At 34.9% G+C, this 14,708-nt stretch overlaps 2 protein-coding genes across 2 annotated transcripts; one reads left to right on the top strand and one right to left on the bottom strand.

The window, feature by feature from the left end:
• Window positions 1-820: 820 nt before the first annotated feature.
• Window positions 821-3,407, top strand: LOC108228054 (GDSL esterase/lipase 7-like). Its single transcript, XM_064079727.1, has 5 exons — window positions 821-1,230; window positions 1,539-1,663; window positions 2,371-2,619; window positions 2,793-3,045; window positions 3,149-3,407. Exons 1-5 carry the CDS (start codon window positions 969-971, stop codon window positions 3,361-3,363), a joined length of 1,104 nt encoding a protein of 367 aa, XP_063935797.1. The 5' UTR covers window positions 821-968; the 3' UTR covers window positions 3,364-3,407.
• Window positions 3,408-3,557: 150 nt separating this feature from the next.
• LOC108228053 (uncharacterized) lies at window positions 3,558-13,142 on the bottom strand. Its single transcript, XM_017403527.2, has 7 exons — window positions 12,549-13,142; window positions 7,428-7,637; window positions 5,638-5,990; window positions 4,459-5,203; window positions 4,264-4,360; window positions 4,106-4,160; window positions 3,558-3,968 (listed from the first exon to the last, which is right to left on the bottom strand). Exons 1-7 carry the CDS (start codon window positions 12,991-12,993, stop codon window positions 3,906-3,908), a joined length of 1,968 nt encoding a protein of 655 aa, XP_017259016.1. The 5' UTR covers window positions 12,994-13,142; the 3' UTR covers window positions 3,558-3,905.
• Window positions 13,143-14,708: the final 1,566 nt, after the last annotated feature.

Here is a 14,708-nt window from a genome sequence, read left to right as displayed (position 1 = left end):
TTCTTCTAAGGGGTATATTTGTAAGAAAAATAAATTTAAGGGTTGAACTATGAACAGTCTAAACATCAATGGCTAAACTGTACCTTTTTTCTAGCTCGTTAATGCTCCCTTGACCCTTCTCAATTCTCATAAATGATAGTAGATCTGTTCTTTTCTTATCCAGATTTTTCATTACCACAACATTGATTAATAACTTAAATACAAAATACTATATAATTTATTAAAATTTATTACCATCAACAAAACTCGGAGTTGAATATGCCCCTAAACTTATTACTTCTTAGATATTAATATCTAAAAAATGATTTTATATATATATTTCAATGAGTATTGGATAACAATAACTCCTCATACCAAAACCACAAACCAACTGATTTGGATTTTTGGGGTCACAGACTCTAGTATTTATAATTGGATTTTTCTAGTGTGTGTTCACGCGCACACACTAACCACTACTTTTTTGCATAGGTGGAAGAATTTGATTGGTGAAAATTTTTGTGCATGCAGAGGGCTCATCATTATTAACGGGATGATAGCCAATCAAAATACACCAACCAACTAAAAAGTGGTTGTTAGTGTATGCTCGTGGGCACACACTAAAAAACCCGTTTATAATTTTGTCAGTTCAGCAGATCTCCGAGGGGAAACGTATTCGTTAATAAATCCGGGGAAATAAATACAACCTTTTATTAAACCAAACTACTGCTAAAGTAATGTCAAAAAGAAAAAATACTGCTAAAGTTAAAATAAAGATAAGAGGAAGGCAACAGAGCCTGGTGAATGAAATCTCTATTTATATCCACAGCTTCTCCAGTCTCTATTTTCATGCACTTGCCAACTCCTCACTTCCTTCCCCTCGTTTTTATTTACCAAAATATTCAGCTCCACATCTAAATATCTCTCTACATTTTCCAAACACATTGTCTTTATTATCGAAGCCAACTGTTACAAACTCACATTTTTTAGATATGAGCCAACATTGTGCCTTCAACTTCCTCTTCTTCTTCTTCATTATCTTCTCCACAATTTTCCCTCGAAATGTCGTCGCCAATGAACCGAAATCTCCGCTTGCACCGGCATTATATGTCCTGGGGGACTCGCTGTTCGACAGCGGAAATAATAATCTTTTGCCAACACTAGCCAAGGCTAATTTCATGCCGTATGGCCGCAACTTTGCTACAGGCTCTACTGGAAGATTCACCAATGGACGCACTGTCGCAGATTTTATCGGTATGAGATTATACATTCATGATGTACATTTCAGCTTGAGCATGAATATTTTTTTTCTATCGATTTTTCTAGTGTGTGCCCATGGGTACATGTTATGCGCCTAAGCACAGAATTTTATAAATTTGACTTATTTCTATTGGCTCTCTATCAAAATCTCCCAAACATATAAAATTCCGCGCTTAGCATATGCCCGCACACACTAGACAAACCCTTTTATTATTATAATGCCGCTACGTTACAAGTGATTATATTTATAATGCTGCATTTTTGTTATTTCTGAAATTTTGGTTTGGATGGGATTGGTGTAGCTGAGTTTCTCGGGCTGCCCTATTCTCCGCCGTACATTAGTTCTCTCCGGAGATCGTCTACCACTACGGGGTTCAACTACGCATCTGGCAGCTGTGGAATTCTACCGGAAACTGGATTATACATTGTACGTATGAATGATGCTTATTTTTAATTTCAGAGCTGAAGTTCTGCCTACATTTTATTCTCTCGGGTTATATTTGTTAGTACAACTTACAACCAACTTTGTCGGGATCTTCTTTTCTTTTTACTAGTATTTCCGGATTCACTTCCCTTGGCATATTAATTCCATTTCTGCTCATAGCGTACGTTTTTAGGTGGAAAACTAAATGAAACTGATCAGTTGAAAGTTGAAGTAAAGCAATAATTATAGCACAGAGAATATTAGTACAAATAAAACTGGTGAAGGGGAATTAAATACTTTAATTATAACTCATTATGGAATTGACAGTACAATTGTATGGTGCATCTCTAAGTCAAACTACATGCTAGTACGAGTATGTATTAAGCAAATTAATCTGCATCAAGGTCTCAACGTGCATAACTCATCTCTCTAAATTAATTAGGACGTCAACGTTTAAACGTGTTCATACAAGTATTAGTCGAATCCCAGCTTTCGGATTTTGGGAGACTCAAATTATTAACTAATCGAAAGTCAAACTGAATTGATATAATCTTACTCGGTTACACATGAAAAACGTATCTCATTGATCTTCAACATTAATTAACCATGTTAGTATGTTACTGTTACCTGAAACAGTTTGTTATTTGTATATCACGACAAATATGTTGCAATAATCATATCCGATAATTATTTTCCGCTTTTTGTTGCAGGGAAAATGCCTGAATTTAGGTGATCAGATAAACTTGTTCAAAAGGACAGTGAATGTGAATCTGGCGAGACAATTTGAAAGCTACTCAGAGATAAAAGATTACTTGTCCAAATCTATATTTGTTATCAGCATTGGAAGTAATGACTACCTCAACAATTACCTTCAACCAGATATTTACGCTTCCAGCCTCCGCTACTCTCCTCAATCCTTCGCTAAACTTCTAAACGACGCTCTCTTTCAACACCTTCAGGTTAATTACTTCTCTATACAGTCCGTGAAAACTGTTTTAACGTGGGAACACGTGAGACTTCATATGCGCTATATTAGTTTTTCAAAAATATCATATTTTGAGTTCTCACGTCAAAACTATTTTCCACTGACCGCGATCCTATCTACTTACGTAGTAATTTATGATGTGTGCAGAAGTTGTATAAGTTGGGAGCTAGAAAAGTGGTGGTGTTCGAGCTGGGGCCAATCGGGTGCATTCCATCCGTAACAAGGCAGTATAAACACAGTGGAAAATGTGTCGAGGAAATCAACCAGCTTGTGAATATATTCAACACCCAGCTTCGCACAACACTAGCCACACTGACGTCCACTCTCAAAGGCTCAGCTTTTGTGCTAGGCCATGCTAATGGACTTGGATATGATGCCGTTATCAATTCTAATGCCTACGGTACGTAATACTGCACATTTTGTTACACATTCTCGTACAGTAGAACCCCTCTAAAGCGATATCAAAAATTTTAAACTTACTGTTAATGCACTGCACACTGTAGGATTAACCGATTCGAGCAATCCATGCTGCGTTACGTGGCAAAATGGAACATCTGGATGCATTCCTGGGACCTGGCCTTGCGGCGATGCAGACAAACACTACTTCTGGGATGGCTTTCATCTCACTGAAGCTGTATATTCTGTTCTAGGAAGACAATGTATTAATGACAACAAGATTTGCACTCCCATGAGTATCAAGCAACTTGTACAAGCTTAATTACATCAAAATGTATTCATTTTACTTTTTCTTACATGCTGATCAGTTAATCTCTTTCTCTGTGCCTAAGTGAAAGTGACTTTTAACGTTCTCGTATAATTCAGCTATGAGCTTCGTTATAGTGACCGTTTGGCTAAACTTAAGAAGTACCAGAGAAAGCAGACATTTCTTCCAACCAAGTCAAATCAGGCTACTTAATGGAAGTAGGAGCAAAAACACTGCAACAAGATTGTAACACTCCACCAAAAGCGCATAATAGTAAAACGAAAAAAACTGCTCAACGTTACAAGGCACTATCAACCGAGAGAACAAAAAGTGTACAACTATAAGGCCAAGGATGCCCGGAGAGACGAAGTCGCACTCTTCACGGAGTTGGATTGTAAAAAGAGGATTCAGAAGCTCAAAAAGGCAACTTCAGAAAAGGAAACAAGTAATTAACATGAAAACATGTGTCTTCTTGTCTATTCTTGGTTGCTAAAAGGATGGATCTCCAGTATAAATGCAAAATTTGGCATGTTCCCAGTGACTCGCAAACCACCACTTCATATATATAAATTCTCTTTGCGGTATTCACGAACAACTACAGGAACACTTGTTGGGGGTATCTGGAAAACATTAAGATTTATTATGGAGCGTAGCTTAGAACCGAAAAAGCTTATAATATACAAATGCAACAGAAAACGCAAATGGTTATACTGAACTTGAACCCAAAGAACTAGTTTAAAGCCAAAACTTGACTTACCATTCCATAGTCTGTTATGATCATTGAAACATAATCTGAAGGTGTTGCATCATAACTATTGACAAGTAAAAAGATTAGCAAATATCACAAAAAAAAAAAAGATAATTGTGGATAAAATTGGCCAATAATGTAGACAAACAAACTTTAAATTTTCTTACATGAGATTTAGAAGTTGTAGATTATCACTATTAGCCCAATCCTTCAGATAATTGAGGTCGTCTCTACCATAAACATTCGAAATGGCATCAGGATCACCTAAAGAACATAAAACAATTGTTGTACATTCAAGCTTGCAACCATGCAAATTGCAACATGTTACATATAGCACAGTAATAAACACCAATTAGACATACCCAGTTCATTTGAGCAAATTGAATCCAGCTGAACTCTTTCATGAAATTTATATGCTTCACAACATACTAGTACTGGAACACGAAATGCATGAGCAACCATAGCAACAGATGCAGTCCCAACCCTTGAGTAAACAGTTCCATTAGATAACACGGATGATGCCCCCAACAGAACTCGAGTAACTTCATGCATGATGTAGGAAACAGCATTAATATGGGTGTATGTACAGTTGAGACCCTTCCCCACCAACCTACGAAGTAAGAGTCTTCCCTCAAGTTTTGGACGTGAATCTACTATTACAACACGAAAATGTTTGCCAAGCTCATGTGCATGTAAGAGTATCATTTCCACAGCAGATGATGATCCATATGTTAAAAGAACATCTCCATCCCTGACTTTTGTTACAGCATAATTAACTATCACCTGATCAGCCAGTATTATTTTCTCATTTATAAAGCGATCAATATCTGACAGAAGAGTTGCTTTTGCTTCCGTCTCCGAGAGAGTCAAAGGTAAATTAGCAATTCTGGTTTTCACAAATTTAATTGCGTTACCCATGCTGATCGAAATGGGTCTGCACTCTATTAAAAATGATACATAACAATTAATTTTTGCAGTTAAGTCTCTGTTAAGAGCTTTTTCAGCTGGTGTTGAATAGCTTTTTATTGATTCTTGGAATGCTTGAAGCATTGCAATGCAGCGAGCATTGCCACCAGATATATCTCCGGCTAAATACCTTATCCCAACCTGACAAAGAATGCAGAAGACTTGCTAGATAAATGCAAGTGAAAAGAAGAGATGAACTGTAATATCAATCTTAGATAAATATGAGGCTTCAATGTTTTTAGCATAAGCTTTAGATCAATATATCTAGTGCCTTTAATCACCACAAGATCTCCTTTGAACTCTTCAGGAAGACTAGGCCCTTATTCATATCACAATATGTTTGCTTAGAAGAAGGAATCCACATATCTTGGACAAATGGTGTGCTGGTCAAATAACTTCTTGTTCCATTTTTTTTATGTGTATTAATATATCTACATAAAGCTTAATTATTTTACTTCTTTTTCCTCAGCATTATCCTATACTATTACGTGAATGGCAAATCATATATGTACAAGTCACTAAATAAGCATATATCAGAAGAAGTTGTAACTGTAATAAAGTTCACATGCAAGCACCTTATAAACAGCAGGGTGAACTGGATCAAGGTGGAAAAATTTGGACTCCAGATCAGGAAGCCGTGTACCATGTTCATACTGGGGTAGATGCCGAAACAATTCAACTCTATTCCTTGCTTCTCTTTGTTTAACCACAGCACGCTTTTTAGCCTTCTCCACTCTGCTCTCATCGTCAAACTGCAAGCGCGGATGAGGGACTTCTTTCTTCCTATCTTTATCTGGTGCACGATCACCTAACCTTTTATCAGTTGCTGCAACTGAAGGCCCGACTTTCTTTTGTAAAGCAGCTTTGGGGGCTTTCACGTTCCCTGGAGCTGCAATCCCAGCAGACACAGGTGCCTTTTTTCCTTCAGCTTATTTAACATTAAAAAATAAAAATCAAATAGTCAAAACAGTGCAAATGATCCAATACAGGCAGATAATTTAATAAAAATAAGTTTATAATGGCCTAAAATTCTAAAAACAGCTCAAATTCGCAACCATATTGTCGGTTATCTAAAGCCCGCTTACTTAAAAATTACTTCTAAAAACTCAGTTAACTACATCCTACATCAACAACTCCAAAGAAAATGACTTAATTCGTTTTTCTCTACAAAAACGTGAAAACTATACCTGTAGATTTACATAAGTATATAACTACAAAGGTATAGAAACAAATAAGTTGAAGGGATTCTTATATCCATTTTTCACAGAGGTTATGACAATAGTGGCCGCGAGAACTTTAACATATAGATACAGCTGTTTACACTCTTCTGCACCCTTCTATAGAGAGCCACAGATCTTTTATTTAGTTCTTCTAGATATTGATAATATAACATGTTTCACATTAGACAACACATCATCCATGGATCCTAGAAAAGCATGCTTTCTCCATCATCAACAAGATGCCTGATTCTAGACATTGGTTTGAGAATATTCCCCTTCTGCAGAGAGCCACAGATCCTTATTTTGTTCTTCTAGATAATAATAATAATAATAATATGAAAATGTTTCACATTAGACAGCACATCATCCACTTATCCTAGAAAAGTTTGCTTTCTCCATCATTAACAAAATGTCTGATTCTAAACATTGGTTTTAAGAATATTCCCCTTATTTTGCACAAAGTTCATCAGGTGCACCCCATCCAAATCATCAGGTATACCGACAATTCAACTTATTTGGTTTTACCCTGCTTATAAGAACGTACAGCATACCAGTTAAGTTAAAGAGTCAACCAGTACCTCTCACCTGCACACAGGATCAATCTCAAAAAAAGATTAAAAGAAAGAAAAAAGATTATTTATGCAGGGAGAACACAAGAAGACATCAACTCCTACAGGCAGTGCAACAAATCTTGGACTCACACACTCACAAGTCACAAGCATGCTTGTTAGTAACAGCTAAGGTAGACGTCAAATGTCGAATAGGCCCTAAAAGGTCCTTCAAGCCTAATTTCAACATGTGAAACAGATCCATTAAGTCCCAGTGTTCCAGTATGGTTACCACAGTGTCAAAGAAAATAAGTGACAGCATAATTTAAAATCCCATTTTCATAAGTTTATGCCCCTCCAGTCCTAGATTTTTTATTAGTGGACAACATTGATGTAGCAATGAACTTGTACTCCAACTAGACAGAGAGAAAGGATAGGAAATTGCATCAGAAGTCTCCAGTTACTAACAACTCATGCTGTAAAGCTTAGTAACATCAGAGATTTTAAAAAAGGAGAAAATGCCAGCATCTCCCACTCGCTGCATAAAGATTAACCATGTAAGTAAATACAAAAAAAAGTCTCTTCCAATGTAGGCACCTTTTGCAGCAGCTTTTGCTGCTCGTTCAGCCTCCTGAATAGCACGCCTTTCAGCCTTTGAAGTTGTCCCTTTCAATGATTTCGCAGCACCTTTTGCTGCTCGGTCAGCCTCCTGGGCAGCACGCCTTTCAGCCTTTGAACTTTTTTCTTTCAAAGACTTCAAACCAGCAGAGCTTTCAATTTGAGCTCCAATAGAAAGTCCACCCTTTTCTGCAAGTGCAATCATTAATCTTTAGTCAGATGCAGCTTTATTTTCTTACTAGAAAATGTTCAGGGTCCAGCCTCGTTTTTTACAATATATGCAATTAAAAAGATAATAAAAATCTACTCAAAAAATAATTTCATTCAGATAATACATTTAGGCCAACTTGCTTGCATGTTGCCAGAAGTGAACATCCATAATTTCAACATAAAATTCTATTTTGCTATTATATAACAAAATCTTCTATCCTATATTCCTATTCCAGATAGTTTGAGATGAAACCTTAATCAAATACCTTCTTAACATCTATACTTACTCTTTGGTGCCTGATTTGTCTTTGAAGGATATCCAACATATTTAAGACACATACTGAGAGAACATGAGTGATTCTAGGTGATTTCAAGAATTAGAGATGATCTTTGTCATGAGCTAAAAGGCAATAGTTCATGCACTAAACATCACAAGTATGCAGCATACTTGGTCAATTAAGAAATCAAGAAAAGAATAACAATAAAACCCCGTGGCCATGTTTGGCTAAAGGCATTAATAGTCCCGAGACTATTAAATTATAGGATATTCTCTATGGTACCACTCCACAATTGGTTTTTGCCAATGGTGCCATCACATTTTTTTCCTTTTATGTGTAGTAACCCTATATATTTGTTTTTTCAATCTTCATATATAATACCCTTAGATTGCGTTTGGGAACTAGTATTTCATTTCAAATTTTGGATTTCAAATGACATGATTTGAGTTGTCATTTCAAATTCCCAGCTTTATATTAGTATTTGAATGTCCTTGATTTCAAATGAAATTCAAATTCAACTTTTTTTGTGTATCCAAACATGTCATTTGATCAAAATCCAGGATTTCAAATGAAATCCAAGTTTCCAAACAAGCCATTATGTAAAGTAAAATGCAATAGATTTGATTTCAAATTGTAAACAAATTGTATATATGAAATCATTGTAAAGAATTACATGAAATAGACTCTTCAATCATGTAAACCGGAGTCAAAATGAATGAGATATAAATGATCAAAGTTCAGTTATGAAGTTTGAATATATCTCACTCATTTTATCTCCGTTTACATGATTCAAAATTCTATTTCATGTAACTTTTTCATAAAGATTTCAAATATACAATTTGTTTTACGGTCCTAAATCAATTATATTACGTTTTACATAACATGAGGGTATTATATGTGAAATACCAAATGTACTGGGTTACCATGAGTAGAAGTCAAAAATGTGATGGTGCCATTGATAAAAGTCAATTGTATAGTGACATCACAAATAATATCTTGACATCATTTTTTTTCTAAAAATCATCATTACTTTATTCCTACTAATACACGCCCGCACAATTGGCAAGCTGAAGTAGCCACTATGCAAGATAGAAGTACCCAAGTCGCACACTCGTATATGCATCTTAATATCAAACCGCTTATCTAGATCTTCACTTCTTAAGAAAACATTAGTTGAGAATCGAAACAGGTGTCTGAGACAGGAAGACAAAGGGAACACAAATTTGCAAATACAGTTTTAACTCTCAATGTACTCAATTATTGAGACGTTCAGCTTCTCATGATAAAGATTACGATTGTGTAAAGATGCAACCTAAAATTCAACCATCAAGTAAAGTTTTACATACCATAAATTATTCCTAATTTATACCTACTTTCTAATAGTTACCAAAACACACTAGTAGATAACAATACATTTATATATTCGTAATACAATTATGAATCATTCTCTCTATTCATTATACATGAATATAATATGATTAATGTATAACTTTATAAATCTGATTTTCGCATCAACATTGTTAAGTAACCAGCTCATCTGAAACCTAGAGATGGGAGTGGGAGGACTCGAACCTAAGACCCCTTCTACAGCAAGCTTTGAACATGTTAAGTAACCAGCTCATCTAAGAAACGTCAAGATTAATTATAGTTTCAGAGTTTAGAGTTTAATAGATACCGAGTTCTAATAGACTTTTTATAATTCGTGGCAATGAAAAGGATAAAGTACATCATAATGTGTGGAACAGTATCAACTACAAAGTTCAATACATTTGAATAGATAGATCAACCTGATAAATTATATAAATCACCTGGATCAATCTGATAAATTATAAACGTCACCCAAGACTCCACAAGGTTACTAATTTTAACAAAATCTAATGATTAATCACAATGTAATGGGGATAAAAAAGAAGATTCTGAGTCCTATTGCCGGTAAAGAATGGGACTTGGTATAGTTCTCTATGTACGTTTTAAAATGGCAACTGAAATTGGCATGTGGAACCTTCCACAAAGATGTTGGTGGAGGATAGGATTGTGTAGATCAGGGTGGCCTCTGAAAGTGGTATGTGGAATCTTTCATGAAGATACTAGAAGAGCCGGATCAGGTTTTTAAGTCAAAATTGACAGCAATGAGTGGAACTGTTTTTAAATAAATAAAGAACAAAGAGTTGCTGAAACTAGTATGGCCCCTCTAGACAGATGTTGTATTCTGCTTCCGATCATAGTCTCTTACATATGTACTCGATTTTTCACTGATTTTTCAACCAAAGTTGTGGGCTTGTAGTTGGTGAAACAAGCAAAGAGAGATAATTTGACCACATATATAGTTTTTAATATTCAAGTCTACCGTGTAAATATTTGATGAGACACAATGAAAAAGTTAAAATAGATAAGGGATATTTAGTGTAAGGCATGGCGCATACAATAATTAAACTTTCGCCTTCTCCTATCTAATAATCATACAATATTAGAGAAGACTTTTAGGCATTGCAACATCGACACTCCTATCAAACTCACAACCTAAAATTTATCTACATGGGAGTCTGGATTGAAAGTACTATGTTTTCCTCTTTCTGTTCTACAATAAGACGGCATATCTTTCTATTTAGAGATAGAAGATTGAAAGACAATTTCATCTTCTTGTTTAACATCCCCCTCCCCAGGGCATGAGGGCAACCCATTCCAGATTCCTGTTTCATATCCCCATCCACCCTCCAGGGCCCCTTCCTCCACCTGAATTTAGTTGACTTTATGTCAGTTTTTAGTAGGGGATAGTAATCCAGTCATTGGCTATATGTTGAGATTTTACTAAAATCAATTCCATCACTATCTTCATCGCATACCAGAATACTGGTGACGTCTTTTCCATATTTATTTGTTTTAATTTTTCAATTTTTTACATGATAATAGTAATATTAACTTTGATAGAAGTATCTACCTGATCTTCAATTCTTCAATGCATTGGCACTACTGCCAAACATCCCTACTCATGTTTAGCATGTTGGAGGATGTTCTTATGGGCTGACTTACTAGAATAATTATTGTAATAAAAGTTCCTTGTGTCTTAATGACTGCTTTCTCAGTTACATGCATTACAATAGCCTGAGATCGTGCAGTAACTATATATATTAACTTCTTTCCAAATACTTTATTTAAAAACTAGAAATTTCCCATTAGATTAACAGGTTAAAAGCCACAAAACAGTAAAGGTCGCACCATTCACTCGTTTAAAGAAAGAACTTATCATTCACAAGTTGACACATTGAACTGTAAGCTGATAAAGTAGGTAATGAATAAACAATGTCATTTTTGTAATTTTCTTCTGATACAAATTGACTTACTGAATTTGCAAAAATATACTTCACACAATACAATAATAATTAATTGTCTACCGCATAAGCATCAGCACGTGCTATTATCATTATTATTTTCTTCATACAACACATAAAGTGACAATCCCGTTTATTACAATTAAAAATCATTACCAAGTGGATGTGCCATATGTTGCATCTAAAGACAGATAGACTCTCTTGCGGGGTATACCAGATTTTGCATACAAAGCTCTCAGATTATCTACAACGCAATCCTATATTAAGCTCCTAAACCAGGTTCGGGTGACTCCAAATCCAGCTCCCTACCGATTTGAAAATATGAACTGACGAGAAAGAATTGAATTATAAAATTCATTTAATGACAAATGAAACATTAATAAAATCTTGTGGGTTGTGGCTTTTGTACACAGGTCAAAGTGATTTACATAAGTATTAATACTTAGAGCACTCAGAAAGATGACCTTGACTGGTCTCTCCTCTTTTCAAACTAAAAGCAAGAGCAGAACACGACAATTCTATATTGTAGATTCTACTCGAAACAAAGATGTGACAGATGAAGCATAATAACCACTACAAACAGCAGGAGTAGCACAGAACTTGAGTAAAAAAGCAATGTTCTCTCGGCAATAAGTTAGGCTCCGTTTTTTTGCCCAGAAGTAACTTAATACTCCCTCTGTCCCATTTAATTGTATACATTTCTTTTCAACTGCTCGACACGCATTTCAATGCTCTTATAAAATATAGTTCCGTAACTTATTTTTGAGATTTTCTTTTTCTGAATAAAAATATAACATCCAAACTTTAATTCAAAAAAAGAAAATTTTAAAAATAAATTACACAACTACACTTTACAGGAGCATTAAAGTCCGTGCCGCGTCCCCGTCCCCCAATGTATACAACTCAGGGGGGCGGAGGGAGTAATGGATAAGAATTTATTTCATCCTTTTGACAAAAATTGTAAGAAATAATAAGAAAATGTTATAAATTCAACCTCTTTCGAAAGAGGAATTCATTCCCAACCATCATAACATTTTTCACAAAGATTTTTCCTCATCTGTAATTTTCTTAACCTAAACCAATGTGTGTACAATATTGTAAAAAACCTTCTAAAAACAGAACAAACGGCCGAAAATAGAAAATCAGGAAAATCTTATCCCCAAGCTAAACAACCACCCAAATTGAGCTACAATACCAATATCAACACAAATATCCAAATCAGCATATACAAAAATAAAAAAAAACAACAAATATCAAGCAATAGTCATAGGCAGCTAGCTCACCAAGCAAATTACTAGAACCGCTGAGCATCGACACAGTGGTCAGACTACTAGCACCAACACCAGCATTCCCCTTAATAAGCTTCCGGGGAATCTCAAACCCCCCAGCCGGCATCGAAGACGCCCCAACTTTCCCCACACACTCCCCGCCAGAACCCGAAAACTCCGTAGCCGGAGACGACGCATTATAGCTGCTCCCCACAGCAATACACTCACCCCCACCAACTACACACTTGCTATTACTGTCCGAAAAGTGCAAAGGCGGTGGAATCATTACAGGACACAAAACAGAGTTCCCAGAAGGAGACACGAGTGGAGATGTTGATGTTATTGTTGTTAACGTTGTTGATGTCTGTGTCGGGTCAGGTGGGGCCCCTGGTGTGAAGAACCCCACTTGACGAACCTTGGGATCTATCACCGTGCGTGATGAAGCTCGGCGAGGATCCATGGATGGGGATATAGATACAGATGGTTGTGTGTATAGGTTAGGGTTTAATGGTCAGGTGTGTTTCCAATTTACTACAAGTACTGTTGGGGACCTGATTGAGTTCATACTCGTGTACTTGTGTGTGTGTATTATTTACCTGATAAGAAAGGAGTGACTATACTGCTGCACCGCAATTTCGTTTTTTTGATTATTTATGTCATGTTCTTGTCATTTTTAATCAGAGAAATTATCAAAAATACCATATATTTAAAATAATTATAAAACATACAGTCATTTTAAAATTTATTTTTAGAATTATTATATTTCAAATTTTATGTTAGAAAATACAGGGTGTAACTTTTACAATCATATTTGCAATTTTGATTTAATTTTTGAAAAATAAGATTTATAAGTTGATTTTAGTTGATTCTAGTTAAAAAGTGGAAGAGAAGTGGAGAAAGAGGGAGGCGGACCGTCACGCTCGCCACTTCCGACCAAAACCCGAACGGCAGAGGGTGACGCACTGTAATGATGCTCCGATCAGCAACGACGGCACATCGAAGAGATAAGGATGGTAGCTAAGGTTGTTGAGGATAGTTTTGAAGAGTCATGGCTTCTAGCAACAGTTGGTCGAAAAGGGAATGGTGGTGAGAAGTCCGGAGTATCGAGGGAACGGGAACGGTGGTGAGAAGTCCAGAATATTGGGTGATTTTGGTATAATATAATGATGATTGTTGAAAAATGAAACATATTTAAATTGTAGGTGAATTGTTTGATCTTTAAGATATATTGTTTTGACATGAAATCAAGTCCAATAATAACCCGCAATTTCAACAAATTTTCGAGTTATCTTCGAAAACAGTGTCTAAAGATATTTTATTCAATTTGTAATCCGTTGCCACCATTACATGTATCTCATATTGGAAGGATAGATGATTTTTGATGAAACCTAGTTCGTATTGAATTTGATCATTTAAAGATACCGCCAAATATGATTTCAAATATCAAAATTTTAGAATTGCATTTGTGATTGATTATGATTAATGAGTTGCAAATATGATTGTTATAGTTGCAAATTTTATTTTGATTTTGGTAGACCAACTATAAATATGGTTGCAACAGCTGTAAAGTGTATTTTTGAAAATATTTTTTAAAAATCATTATTTCTGAAAATATTTTTTGTACCTTGGATATTTTTGAAAAATTCCATAAAATTAATATATAAAAGTGAAAATTATTTGTATAATTTTTTTTACTATATTTCGAAAAAGCGGTATAATATCGTATGTCATCTTTTTCGCGTATCATTAATAATTACAATTATAATATATTTATAACAAACCTAAGTGGATATCAAGAAATATCATAATTAAAATACATAATTTGAAAATTGATAAAGCTGAAAAAGTATAATAAATTTAGTTGCGTTGCATGGTTAAGTTAACATTATACATTATAGATTTTTTTAGGAACTCATATTAATTGAACCCATATTATATCATGTCGATTTCTATTATGTATATACTCATTATTTTTGCAAAGATACTTTATTTACATATTAGTACAATAAATTATAACGGATAGAAAAACTGGTTATTAATTTATTATGTTATTAGAAACAAAAATTTATATTAAATAAAGTAAATAAAAGTTACTGTCAATTTTATATTTAAATTTACCCGTAATTTGTACTAAATATTGACAAAATCCACAATAAAGATACATTTGGTGAAAAA

This window comes from Daucus carota, chromosome 6 (genome assembly GCF_001625215.2).
Source record: "Daucus carota subsp. sativus chromosome 6, DH1 v3.0, whole genome shotgun sequence".
Classification (NCBI taxonomy): Eukaryota; Viridiplantae; Streptophyta; class Magnoliopsida; order Apiales; family Apiaceae; genus Daucus; species Daucus carota.
The sequence above is the reverse complement of the archived record's forward strand: the minus strand, read 5'-3'. Positions and strand labels throughout refer to the sequence as shown.

Excerpts from the sequence above, each read along its gene's own strand:
- LOC108228053 (XM_017403527.2), bottom strand. The coding sequence starts at position 12,993 with ATGGATCCTCGCCGAGCTTCATCACGCACGGTGATAGATCCCAAGGTT. Across the intron at positions 4,361-4,458 it reads AATTTGCTCAAATGAACTGG|GTGATCCTGATGCCATTTCG; the intron begins GTATGTCTAATT and ends TATGTTCTTTAG. Across the intron at positions 4,161-4,263 it reads CTACAACTTCTAAATCTCAT|TTATGATGCAACACCTTCAG; the intron begins GTAAGAAAATTT and ends ACTTGTCAATAG.
- LOC108228054 (XM_064079727.1), top strand. The coding sequence starts at position 969 with ATGAGCCAACATTGTGCCTTCAACTTCCTCTTCTTCTTCTTCATTATC. Across the intron at positions 1,231-1,538 it reads CACTGTCGCAGATTTTATCG|CTGAGTTTCTCGGGCTGCCC; the intron begins GTATGAGATTAT and ends GGATTGGTGTAG. Across the intron at positions 1,664-2,370 it reads CGGAAACTGGATTATACATT|GGAAAATGCCTGAATTTAGG; the intron begins GTACGTATGAAT and ends TTTTTGTTGCAG.